Raw genomic sequence first — 13,503 nt, forward strand, 5'->3', positions numbered from 1 at the left:
TATATTTTATACACAATTGTATCATCTGCAAATAATGTCTATTTTACATTTTCCTTTCCAATCCTTATGCCTATTATTTCTTTCTCTTGCCCCACTGCACTGGCTGGCTCCTCCAGCAAGATGCTGAAGAAAATGAAGTGTTAAACCAGTAGATGCTAATTGCGAAGTGGGATTTTTATAGAAACCCACAAGGTTGCCTGGGGACTGTGACAGTGGAAAAGATCAAATGGAGGCCTGTAAGGTGGGAATTGTGGATCTCTGTTATATCCACGTAAGTTCCAGAGCTGTCACTACATAGAATTCCCTCTTCATTAAATTTCTGTGTTCCCAATACAATCTCTTGTCCTTCTCAAACCTTCATAAGGGCTGATTGAGACATCTTCCATAAGGAACCCTCAGAGTAGCCTAACCCAGGAAATGTACCCCTAGGCCTTCTCCAGTTCTAAATGGTGAATTATATTTGATATTAGTGTTCTCAGCTCACTGTTCATAATGAGACCAGGAACTTGCTCACACAGGTTCCCACATCTCTGTCAGGTGTGCCCTCTCCCCTGCAGAGGTTCTCACCTAGAGGGGCCCCATATTTTCACAATAGATCAGCCATGCAAGAAGGGAATCAGGTGAGTGGGAAATGTGAAGGAATCAAGTGAGAACATGAACAAGGGTAAACTACATTTATCCATATGGACAACTTGCCAGGTATGCTCTCCTGCAAGGCACCTCCAGCATAGGTCCTCATCTAAACCTGCTCATAGAGGAACAGGTAGAAACAGAGGAAGGAAGGCAGGAGATATTTTAGAGATATCAAATTCTCAAATCTATGACAGGCATGATTTCTCACCTCAAGAGTTTTCCTGTGTCCTCAGTTCCCAAGGAAAACTGTTGGGGCTGCAGGGCAGGTGTCAGAAAGGAACTGAAGAGACAGACAGGGTCTTTATGTGCATTCACCACAATTTATATAAGTGTATGTAAAACATAATAAAAGTATAATAAAATGTCACTTTAACATACCAAGAATCAAGGCCACCAGGATCAAAGACAGTAAAATGAACCAGTCATTGGAATGGGAGATCAAAAGCAAGAGTGTCTGGAGTACAAAGCAGTTCAGATGTGTCTTTTACACATTAATCTTAGCATCCTGTTGTAGTAGAATAGAAAAGAAAGGTTAAAAAGAACTAATATTAATTAAAAATATGTCCTACGCTGTACTTTTATTTACTAATAAGAAAAAATATTCAGACGGGTGAAGCAAGCTTGCCCGAAGTCACACGATCTGAGTAGTTGAGCCAGTATGTAAATCCAAGACCATCTGGTTCAGAACCAAAGTCTTTCCACTATTCCAAATTCCCAGGGAGGGAAAGTAAAGGGGAGACCTGGTCAGGAAGCATCTATTTCAAGGTCCAGGATACTTCCAGAAATACAGTTCAACTTATATACTTGAGATGGGAAAGCACATAAACATCACCTTTATTGAATTTGATTAACCCATCTTTCCATCTTTGTACATGAATATTAGATATATACCTTTAGGAGTCAAGCTAAGCCCCTCCATATAATGCAGTTTCCAGGAATTGATTTTTTTTTTACTCGACCTTTCTTCATGTCTTTTATAGAGAATTGCCATATGGTCGAAATTATGATAAGCTAATATTAGCAATTTCACAATGTCTGGTTATTGTTATGTGGCATAATGAGGAATATGTAACTTGACAACATTCTGATACATAATTTGTTCTACTGATCACTCAGTTTGTACCTTTAAAAGCTTTACATGCCATTTTGAAAATGTCCTTCATTTATATAATTTCCATCACCTTTGCTGAGTTAGGTATCATCACACTACAGATATGAATTCTCCTATAAAATTGTATCTATAATGATATCTTCCACAAACTTATCGAATTCATCAGAGTTCCAGTATTTGTTAAGGCTTGAGCTAATACTGAAGGCTTTCTTGTGTTCAGTTCATTACAGTTTTACTATTATTATGAATTCTCTGGTGCACAGTGAGTTGTGACTTCTGAATGAAGGCTTTTCCACATGTAGCACATCGATAGGGTCTTTCCCCAGTATGAATTCTCTGATGCAAAACAAGGTCTGACTTCTGGGAAAAGGCTTTCCCACATTCAGCACATATATAAGGTTTCTCTCCTGTATGAATTCGCTGATGTCCTGGGAGGTGAGACTTTTGAGAGAAGGCTTTCCCACATTCGGTACATATATAAGGCTTTTCTCCTGTGTGAATTCTCTGATGTCCAATGAGATGTGATTTCTGACAGAAGGCCTTTCCACATTCACTGCATTTATAGGGTTTCTCTCCAGTATGTGTTCTCTGATGTATGATGAGCTGTGACTTCCGGGAGAAGGTCTTCCCACATTCAGTACATTCATAAGGTTTCTCCCCAGTATGAATTAACTGATGTGTAATAAGTTCTGTCTTCCTGCTAAAGGCTTCCTCACATTGAGCACATTTGTAGGGTTTCTCTCCAGTGTGAATTCTTTTATGTATAATGAGGTGGGACTTCTCACAGAAGGCTTTTCCACATTCGGTACACTCATATGGCTTTTCCCCAGTATGAGCTCTATGGTGTATAATCAGCTGTGACTTCTGGGAGAAGGCCTTCCCACACTCTCTGCATTCATAAGGTTTCTCTCCAGTGTGAATTCTCTGATGTATAATGAGGGGTGACTTCTGGGAGAAAGCTTTCCCACAGTCACTACATTCATATGGTTTTTCCCCAGTGTGAACTCTCTGATGTATAATGAGGGATGACTTTTGAGAGAATGCTTTCCCACATTCAGAACATTCATAAGGTTTCTCCCCAGTATGAGTTCTCTGATGTACAATGAGATGAAACTTCTCACTAAAGGCTTTCCCACACGCACCACAATCATATGGTTTCTTTCCAGTATGAATTCGTTGGTGTACAATAAGTTGTGACTTCTTAGCAAAGGCTTTTCCACATGTAATACATACACAGGTTTTCTCTTTAGTTTCAGCATTCTGGTACTGAATAAGGGATTGCTTGTGGATGAAAATGTTTCCACACTGATTATCATCACAGGGTATTAATCCATTTTGAATTTTCTCAAGATTAGAATTAGATGCATCTTGACTAGATGATTTTCCATATCCAAAATTCTCATCAGGGGGTTTTCTTGAATTGATCTTATTACAACTAGATAGGTCAATATTAGATTTCAAATACTTTTGAAATATATCATAGTTATGGGGGCTTTGTCTTGAAGTACTTGGCTCTATGTACTCTTGAAATATTTTTCCCAATGTATTATATTTATGGCCCGACTCCACAGTCACTGTTTTGTTGTTGATAACTGTTACTTGACTGAAAATTCTGTCTTGGTTTTCCGGACATCTCTGTAGCTGGCCATCACCTTGACAGATTTTTAAAATGGAGTACAATGAATCATCCTTTGTGACTCCTTTCAGTGTCTTATTATGGATGGAAAAAGACCCCAAAATACATGATTGAGGATTGTCAAGGTTACTCTTCCTGTCTAAAGGAAAGAAAAATAAAATAAAACAACCATAAAAAACAATTAACAGAATGCAGAGGAGTGGAACAAACAATTGATCCAACATAGTTGATGAACTCAGAAAACATAGGTGAAGAACAAGCCATCTTGCTTGTACTAAGACAGTACAGCATATAGTAGGATCGCGTGAATGGAGAGATAAGGATGTTAAAGAGAAATATTCATGGATAACTAGACCTGAAGGAGATAGACAAGTGTCTGGGTTATTGTCACTCTAATCTTGGATTACTTCTCTAGAATCTTCCCATTTCCCTTGCTTTCTGAATAGAAACGCTTTTCACCTTTTGAATTCATTTATTTTATAAACCATCTGCCATATGTATATGTATATGTAACATATGTGTATATACATGTACATATATGCATATATATATACACACACATGTATGTATATATGTATATGTGTGTATGTATGCATTAACAACTACTGTCCTACCACTACCATTCAGAGAAACAAGGTCTCTTCAGCACTCAGAATATTTTAATGCTCCTCAGTCTATTTTCTCAATTAACAACTAACACAAACAACAGAAAAATCCAAGAACCTGTTATGAATTCAGTATCAAATTTACACCAAGAATCCAAGCTTGAATTCCAAGCAGGAATCCATGATTCTCCATAAATATCTTCTATATGTATCAAATAAAATTAGCAAAGTTTTCCCAGAAGAGCCATATTTCCCTAACTCCAAGGTTTTCTTCATATACTGCCCCCCCACCACCACCCGTTTGACTTCACCTTCCTCCTTTGGCATCATCAATACTTAACATATCTTTCAGAGCAGCTACCACTGCATGCTCTGAAAAAAAGCCTTCTCAAATTCTGTTGCATCTCTTCAGATTCTAATTTTCTCTACACTTTTAAAAACAGTCATTGTATTTGACGTTTAATTTTGTACAGCTATGTATCTGAAAGTCTTACCTGCTAAAGCACAACCTATGTTCTTGGAAAAAAATTGCCTTCTACTGTCTATTAAGGCTCTTCATAAAAGGCATTATATAGAATAGTGAGTGAGGATCAGTAACAGCTCTGCCCTATAAAGACTCACAATTACTTGATTTTTTAATGTATGCCTATTAAATCCTCAGCATGAGAGCAAAGAATAAAAGAGTTCAATAAGCATAGAAACATAAGCCTTAGGCAACAATTAAAAAAAAAACTAAACAAATAACACTGATATTTCACTGATTTTCACCTGGATAGATCCAATTTGATATGTTTCTTTTTATGATCCATGGATCTTCTCCTTGTTCCAACTTGGAGATGACATCTGGTTTGGAAACTGGATGCCCTATTAAATGGAAATCACAGAGGAATTGGAATGGACTGCACTGAAGGAAGAGGAGAAGGTGCAGTTTAAGTCTACCATGAAGCAGTCTAGCTGGCACTCGGCAAAGTAATGGCCTCCATTTCGGAAGATCGTAAAAATCATTATATATGTCAGGAACCACCTAACCACAGCAACTGACAAGGAAAGGCACCTCACTGTACAAGTCTAACTTACACAGGGAAGCCATGCTTACCCATTGAGACCAGGTGGCTGAAGTTCTCCAGCATCACATCCCTGTAAAGGGTCCTTTGAGCAGGGTCCAGTTGTTGCCACTCCTCCTGGGTGAAATCCACAGCCACATCCTTGAATGATACTAACCCCTGTAACAGTATATTCCTGTTCAATCTGAAATGATCATTCTCATAATTTCTACTATAGTATATAAAACTATACCTACACCTAGTTTTGTGCCATGGTATTTGGGAGAAACAATGTAAAAGTCTGTCTTTAGCAAGAAGAGTCAGAGAGATAAGGAAAACATAAGAGGTAAATCATAAAATTCCTATCTATATACAAATGGTAACTTAATAAATGACAAGGGTAGCATTCAAATACCTAGTAGGAAGACGGATTACTCAATGACTAGTACTGAAATAACTGGATAGTCAATGAGGAAAGAATAATGTTGAATCCATATGTTATAAGATGAATAGTGTCCCCTGAAAATTCATATGCTGAAATCCCAACCCCCAATGCCTCAGAATGTTACCTTATATGGAAATAAAATCATTGCAGATACAATTAGTTATATGAGGTCGTTAGGGTGGACCCTAATCCAATATGACTGATGTCCATATCAAAAGGAGAAATCTGAACAGAGAGAGAGAGACAAACATAGATGGGAAAATGCTATGAAGAGACATCGGGAGAAGATGTCTACAAACCAAGGAGAAAGCCCTGGAATAGATCCTTCCCTCACAGCCTTTAGAAGGAACCAACCCTACTGACACCTTGAGTTTTAACTTCTAGCCTCCAGAACTGCAAGAATAAAGTTCTGTTGTTTAATCCAACCAGTTTGTTGTACTTTGCTATGGCATATCTTATGTCTTGAAAAATAGAAAAAATATATTCTGGATGAAGCAAAAATTTAAACTCCAAAAAAATACCTCAAACCATAAAAGTTAACAAAACAAAGCACGGGAGAATTTATATTAATAATTATAGAGAAGGCTTTTTTAAGTATAATGTTAAAAAAGAGAGAAAAGCTACATTTAGAGAATTACAGAATGCCAGAGTTCTTGAAGATAATCTAATCCCCTCATTTTGTAGGACAATAATCTTAGTTTCTCCTAAATCTAACAGTTCTCCTATATATATGCAATAGCTAGTAATAAAATGAAATAGATCAATGACAATAGAAATACCGAAGAACAAACTTAACAAAAATTGTGCAGGAAACATTCATGAAAAAAACAACAACAACGAATTATTGATATGGCATTAAAATAAAGGACTTAGGTAAGTGTAGAGCCCTGAGGTATTTCTGGAGGAAAAATGAACTATTTTAATTATGTCACCATTATGTTCACAATAGTTGTCATCTAATAGTGGAATCTGAGTGGTCTGTATTATTTTAAACTATTTTTTCAGGGTTTTCTCTAAATATTCCACTATCATCAAATATTGCTTTAAGAATGAAAACAAATTAAATATTGTTTCGAATATCAACAGTCCCCTTCTTAAAAGCATCCTTTAGACTCACCTTTGCATATATAAATAGTCTCATCTCAATCTTATGGTCTTTCTCATCCCACACCAAGTCCCATATTCACACCATCAAGCTGCCAAGAATTTAGTTTGTCCTTGTACCAACACCATTAACTTTCCCATTTAATGTTTGAGAAAACTGAGGATTATAGTGCTTAACTAACTACTTGCCAGAGGTTACACAATGAATATATGATTAACTCAGATTTAAATGCAAGTGTTCTGTTTCGATCGCTTGTGTTCTCAACCATTGTGCTCCACACTGTGTCCTTGATATTATAAACAAAATCGTTTATATTTTATTAGTTTAACACCACCTTTAGTAAAAACTTTCCATTAAACACCCTCCATTTTAGTTTTCCTCGAATTCTCAGCCTTTCTAGAATCACTCTGCTCTTTCAACTTCTGCAAATGCTGTTTCCCATTCCCATTCTCATTCCTTCATGATCCGAAGTTCAATAATCTTTTAAGCCTGTCCCCACCTGCCTTATAAAGCTGGTTGTTCCCCCTCTCTGCTGAAACAGTTCCCTGCTCTCATACCTATTATAGAACTTTTATGTGTCATTGTTGGTTTCCACGTCATTTACTCAAGAAATGTTTGCTAAAAAGGAATAAGTGAAGATTATAGAGAATAAAATAAAGTTCATGTTAAGTTAAAAAGTTTTGTGCATTAGTCAATTATATATTTTTGATCTGAAGGACAGTAATATGAAAAAGATAATAAATGTAGAATACAGAGAAAATCCATTCTGATAGAAAAATGAATAGAAATAATTCTAATATTCTTGTTTTGCTTTATTAATGATATTTGAATGCTTCGATACACCAAATATGTATAAATCTTGTTACTTTTGAAAAAAACATGCATAATCAGTGGGAAATTGTATTTTTGCCATCTACAGACAAGTTTTACAGCTTGGGTAACTGTGGGAATGAAAGAGATGGGGGTGGTGGAAGTGGAATGTTACACTAGCTACTTTCAAAAAATTATTTTCAATAATATATATTTATCCCAAGATATCAAAAATATTATTCTAACATGTAATCAACCTTTAAAAATTATTAGTGAATTTTTAAAATTATATCTTTGAAATCCAGTACGTATTTTATGCTTAAAGCACATTTCATTGAGACTAGCCAATTTCAAGTGCTCAGTAAGCACATGTGGCTGGTGGCTCTGTATTAGACAGCACAGCTCTAAAGATACTAACATCTGAGAAGGAAAAAAAACCTATCCTTTCACAAGAGAACTCAGTTTTTAACAATAGTAATAACAGCTAACACTTAAAAATAGAACCAGCCCCAGTTACAGTTCAAGGCATGATTTTTTACTCAATTCTCACAACAACCCTATGAGGATTATAATTTCCATTTTACAGATGAAAAAAAAATCCCAGTCAACCAGGCCACAGGAAATAGTATACAACTGCTAAAATAATAAAGAATAATTCTATGTATTGGGATGGGAACATATTAAAAATGTATACAAAAATCTTTACATTAGACAGTAAAGTTAAAAACCAAGTTGCAGAACAGAATGTTTACTGTAACATTATTTTTCCAAAAGGAGGGCACATGAAAATAAGAGACATTCTCACACGTTTGTACTTTCACATATACAGACTTACTTGCAGTTACATAGTAAAAGGTTTAGAAAGTTAAAAACAAAAGGTTAACACCAATAACCTCAAGAGGAGGGCAGTTTAAAGTTGAAAGGTCTCTCAGCTTTTAATTTTTATCTTTCCATATAGTTTAATATTTTTATACCATGTATACAGTAAATATTGATAGGAAGAAAAATATAATAGACTGTTAAAAATGAAAGAGCAAAGGTGGAACAGGTCCTGAGTTGGACAGTAATCCTACAAACTCACAAAACCACAGCAAAAGATACAAAGCATCAGGGATTCTTGCTCTCCAGAGTTTGCCAGATAAATTATAATTTAAGATCTGCCATTTGAAATATGTATTTTGGAAGACCATTCAAAATGTACACATCCTATGTTATCTAGATTTTATTGGTGGATTAAAGCTGGATGACAGGAAGCCTCCATAATCAATTTGGTCCTCTAAGGTTTGAGGTCAACAAACTTTTTCAGTAAAATATGTATTTTTAGCATTGCAGGCCATGTGGTCTCTGTTGTACTTAACCCAACTCTGCCATTGTAGCATGAAAACAGCTATAGCCAATACACAAAAACAGCATGGCTGTGCTGTCAATAAAACTTTGCTTATAAAATAGTTGGGTTTGGCCCACAGGTAATAGTTTGATGACCCCAGCGCAAAAGGATAAAGTTCAAGGAGTTTGGCTATGACACTGATATCTCCCCTCTAGAAGTCATCATTTTATGACACAGCTATAAGAAATCTATTGCATTTACCACAGGAGTGTTGGTGAGAACACTGTGTATCCCGTCACCTAGAGAAAGATCCAAAAAGGAAATTTTAGTCTTACATGGCAAGAAACCATTTCTTCCCATGAGAAATTAACCTGCTTTCTCTTTAGAGGACTGCATATCATGTAACTGATGATGTCTGTAAGAAAGATCAGAAAAATTGGTATATCAATATTTAAAAATGGTTTAAGGCCAGGTTATCTACATTTACCTAGGAACTCTTTCTAGGTCTTGATATTTATTTTGGTTACCTTTTCCCTAATCTAGATTTTAGCTCTTTTTACGTTTCCATTTAATTCTATGGAAAACCAAGGAGGAAATTTAAAAAATTAAAAATTAAAAATAAAAGCAACTCACCTGGGACTTCATCATTTTCTGCTCTCATCTAGAAGGACAGATGCCTGATAAAGGAAAATTGATGATCAGAAGGATGTTTTCACTGACCAGACCCAGATAGCCGCTTCCGGATTCACCAGTCTGGAAACAACTACCACCAGAAGTGGAATGGATGACCAGAGAAAGTTGTTTGGTCTTCATAGAAGGGTGGGCAAGCACCATGTGAAAGAGGAAGTCCTCTTGTGATTATACTGTGATCACATAGATCTTAGACAAGGTTTTTTTAACTGCATGTTTCATGTTGATTTACTAACCACTTATTTTTCCCCTTTATGAACAAGCAGTTACATTTGTAAAATGTTTTCATAAGGCAACAAACATGGAAAGATCTATATGAGATTTAACTGCAGGTAGAGTTCCCTGGCAATAAGAATGGCAATGACCACATGGAAAGCTGAGGAATGCATTCCCTTATTCCCAGCAGCTCAGTTCCAATACTCTCTTATATTTTCCCTCAACTCAGCAAACTCTCCTGCCAATCAGTATTCATGAACCAAAATGTTAATTTTAAAATGTTTTCTGTTTAAATTTTTATTGCTGATTTTCGACAGTGCAGTTATCTGCATATAAAAATAGTGATAGGTTGGAACCACTGACAAAAGTATACATCTTGATGCAGGAAAGTACATAGCTAGTGAATTTTTCTGTTTGCCATGCAGACAGAGCTGAACTGGTTGAGGGTAAGTGAGCACTCTCATGACAGGGAGATTTTATCAAAATAGATCTAAGAAGAAACAATCAGGAGAAATAATTATACTAATCTCTAGGTAGTCGGCAGCTGCTCAATAACTATTTCTCGAATACAAAATGATTTAAATAAACTAGAAAGGGATAGGACTAAAATCATATCCTTTTCAATTTGTTTCATCTTGTTTTAAACCTTTCATTAATAATAAATCCTTTTAATAATACTATCCTTTTAAATTTGTTTGGTCTTGTTTTAACCCTTTTCCTGTTTGCCTCGAGATAACTTGCAGATTACAGCCGTAACCTTACCCCCAAAATTTGCCACAAAATATCTAGCTTTTATTACTATTTTCACATCGCTCTAGGACAGCGATAGTCTTTGGGAACAAATGACATCATTCTATTTATAGCATTGTTTTTTAGTAGTTTGATGGCTGAAAATGTCAAAGCCTAGAAAACGTAGCATTCCTACATGAGCTGTACTTTTTTTTTCTAAAATAATCATTTCTGTGGGGTGCACCAGGCTAAGGGCACAATGATGTACTGAGATGGAGTTTAGTCTTTAAGAACTCAACAGTTGCCTATGATCTGTGGAAATTTTAATTTATGTAAAAACCTTTCCCAGTAAACTGAGGCTAATCATCAAAACGCCCCAATCCCACTATTGCTCATTCCAAATCTCTGAAAGCTCAGGACCTAGCAATCACACACTCCACAGAACTTCCCTATGCCTATCACATGACTGACTACTACATGTACACCCCCCCATTTTGTCCACAGTACCCTCACCAATCACTGAAAATCACCGACCCCAATCATCCCCACGAGTCAGTCCCCTTACACGCCATCTCTGATCACAGACAACCTTAACACTGACACAACGTTCCCCAGTTACTAACCTCATAGCTCACACCATCCCTCACTCCCAAATAAACCCAACACCAATCCCATATTCCTTTCCCAAAAGTGACTTCATAAACCTCCAATCACTGACCCTCACGGACCTTTCCCCCCATTACCAATCCAATAGACTCATCACTGCACTTATCTGCTTTCTGACCTGCAGCTCCGTTATCAGGTCCCTAAACGCCGGTCAAGGCTTAACCCCGGACCGCTGTCACATCCACATTGGCGAACTCTCCTGGTTCCTGTCTGGGTGAGCAAAGAGTGGCGCTTCCGAGCCTACGCTATTCCGCTATTCCGTACGGAGCGGTTTTGCCCACCTCGCCTCCCTGGCGGCTTTGTTCAGGAGGCAATATGGCCACTCCCAGGCACTGGGTCTAAATGGGAGCCGCCATCTTGAGAGTTCAGGCAGTTCCGTACACTTGGAGGAATTCTTTTTATTCAGAGCCAGTAATTGGGATGTGCCACCAGCAGCGAGAAGACGGAAGGTGATGGAAAGGATTTTACAAACAAGTAAGGTGCAAACTTTGCTGAGAGAGTTTACAGAAGCATTGGGGAAGAAGTTTTAGTGATACAGCCTCTTTTAGAAGACTGCCTTTGGTGACAGAGGAAAAAATTGGGGATAGTAAAATATTCTTATTGACGACTCTTCTTAAAAGTGTTTGTAAATGGTACAGCTTTATACTGGGAGATTCTACTTGCTGAGAGGGGTGAAAGCAGGACTGGGGGCCTGAAGTGATGGAAGCGTTCACTGGGTGACGGAGCAAGGGATACACAGAAATAATGAACTTTATGCTAAAAACAATTATAAGGAATTCTCTAGGGGAAATTATTACTGTAGCAAGAAGTTGCAAAGGCCGATTGAAAGAAAAAGGGGAATCGCGAGGAGAATCGGAGACTAGGAAAAAGCAGAAAGATAATGAGAGCAAAGGAGAGGCCGGTGTAGGCAGAGATGAGAGATTGAAGGGCAAAAAATGGGAGGCACAGGAACGGAGGTAGGAAGCTAAGGGACAGAACAAGGGAGGCTCAGACAGGGAGAAGGAGACTGAGACAGGGAAAGGGAGACTAAAAAGTAGAAGAAATAAAAAAAGGAAGAGAGTGATGAGATTAGGTTTCAGGGAAATCACCTGGTTAAAAACTGAACCAATAAACCATCATATAAAACATCAATAAAACATCACTGATATCATAACCTTTAGACCTTATATCAAGTTTCTATACCCTTTTTTTAAAACAGTATGTTAAATTGATGTTTCGTGTGCATAGATAAAATTTTGAAGCATCAGTTTTCAGAGAAGCCTGATTTTTGGCTTATGTAATTAAATGAGCAGCAATTTTACATTTAACAGTTTAATTTCTCATGTCAAATCAAAACAAATCTGGACTTAGATAAGGAGAGATTTTTTTCAGAAAGATTATTGCAGTAGGGAAAAACACTAATCTCAGAAATCTGCAAGTATCTCAAAATCAAACAGAGTAAGTCTTTTCCTTTTATAGGAAAGGCTAAGAAGGGTTAGCAGGAAGTTTTGAAAGGTAGAGGTAGGCAAGTGGCAAAACCAAAGGCACTTCAACAAGAAATGTTTCTGGGGTCCTCAGATTCTGAGAATAAGCTGTTAAGGATGTTTGCATATACATATTGCTTTAGTGTGTGGTTAAACTTGAGGACAAGCCAAAGTTGAGGGGCCTGTGGAGAAAAAGAAGCCTGATTATGTTTGGTCAAGAAGAGGGTAAGAAATGGGCAGTTGTGATCACTCACTACAGTTTAAACTTCCAGAGATACGTCAATATCTACAACATGACCAGTGCTTAAGGCAGTATAGCCACTGCGTGAGGCACTAAGGGTATAGTAATGATTAATTCAGAATCCTCAAGGAGCGAAGTAGATATGAGAAGGGGCCGGACTGTGCAAAGCCTTGTAGGAATTGTGACAACTTTAGCTCTTAATTCCTAAGAGTGATGAGAAGCTATCATTATGTAATAGCTCCTTAAAAAAGAAGTTGAAGAATTCCTTCATGATGAAAGAAATAAAAATTAAAGCTGCAGTAAGGTACTATTTTTCATCTATTAACTTGTAAAAAAAAAAAAATTTGGAAACATGTAGTGTTAGTAAGGCATGGAATCAGGAATTCTCATATATTACTGGTGGGACAGAAACATGGTGTAGCCCCTAGATAGGGAGTTTGACAATAGCTAGCAAAATTACATGTATTAGTTATTTATTGCTGTGTAACAAATTACCTAGAACTTAGCCATTTGAAACTATAAACATTTAATGTTTATAGTCTCATAGTTTGTGAGTCAAATCTGCTAGGTGGTTCAGGTTTAGTCTCTCATGAGGGTGTAGTCAAGCTGTCGGCCAGCACTGCAGTTAGGCTCAGCTGGAGAAGGGGATGATGGCAAGCATCACAATACCAGTTTCCAAGCCCCATTCCTTACCGGATGGGCCTTTTTTTAGACTATGTGATTATCTTCATGACATGGCAGTGGTCTTCCTGCTTCTCAAGTCCACCTCAGGATGCAGGAGCT

At 37.1% G+C, this 13,503-nt stretch overlaps 1 protein-coding gene across 46 annotated transcripts in view; it reads right to left on the reverse strand.

Annotated features, from left to right (window-relative positions):
* Positions 1-933: 933 nt before the first annotated feature.
* ZNF300 (zinc finger protein 300) overlaps positions 934-13,503 on the reverse strand; it is a 37,280-nt gene continuing 24,710 nt past the window's right edge. For 4 of the 46 annotated variants that reach the window (XM_023537265.1, XM_023537264.1, XM_023537261.1 and 1 more), the window contains 4 exons: positions 9,349-9,392; positions 5,082-5,208; positions 4,754-4,849; positions 1,182-3,519 (listed from right to left, as the gene is read on the reverse strand). In XM_023537265.1, the coding sequence (XP_023393033.1) occupies positions 1,961-3,519; positions 4,754-4,849; positions 5,082-5,208; positions 9,349-9,363 (1,797 nt within the window). In that variant the 5' untranslated portion in view covers positions 9,364-9,392 and the 3' untranslated portion in view covers positions 1,182-1,960. Of the gene's footprint in view, positions 3,520-4,753; positions 4,850-5,081; positions 5,209-8,976; positions 9,015-9,050; positions 9,131-9,348; positions 9,393-11,134; positions 12,142-13,215; positions 13,371-13,413; positions 13,487-13,503 lie in introns of those variants that run through there. The other 42 variants (XM_023537270.1, XM_023537268.1, XM_023537273.1 and 39 more) reach the window with 34 other exon arrangements.

The sequence above is a fragment of the Pteropus vampyrus genome, unplaced genomic scaffold (genome assembly GCF_000151845.1).
Source record: "Pteropus vampyrus isolate Shadow unplaced genomic scaffold, Pvam_2.0 Scaffold185, whole genome shotgun sequence".
NCBI classification, from domain to species: Eukaryota; Metazoa; Chordata; class Mammalia; order Chiroptera; family Pteropodidae; genus Pteropus; species Pteropus vampyrus.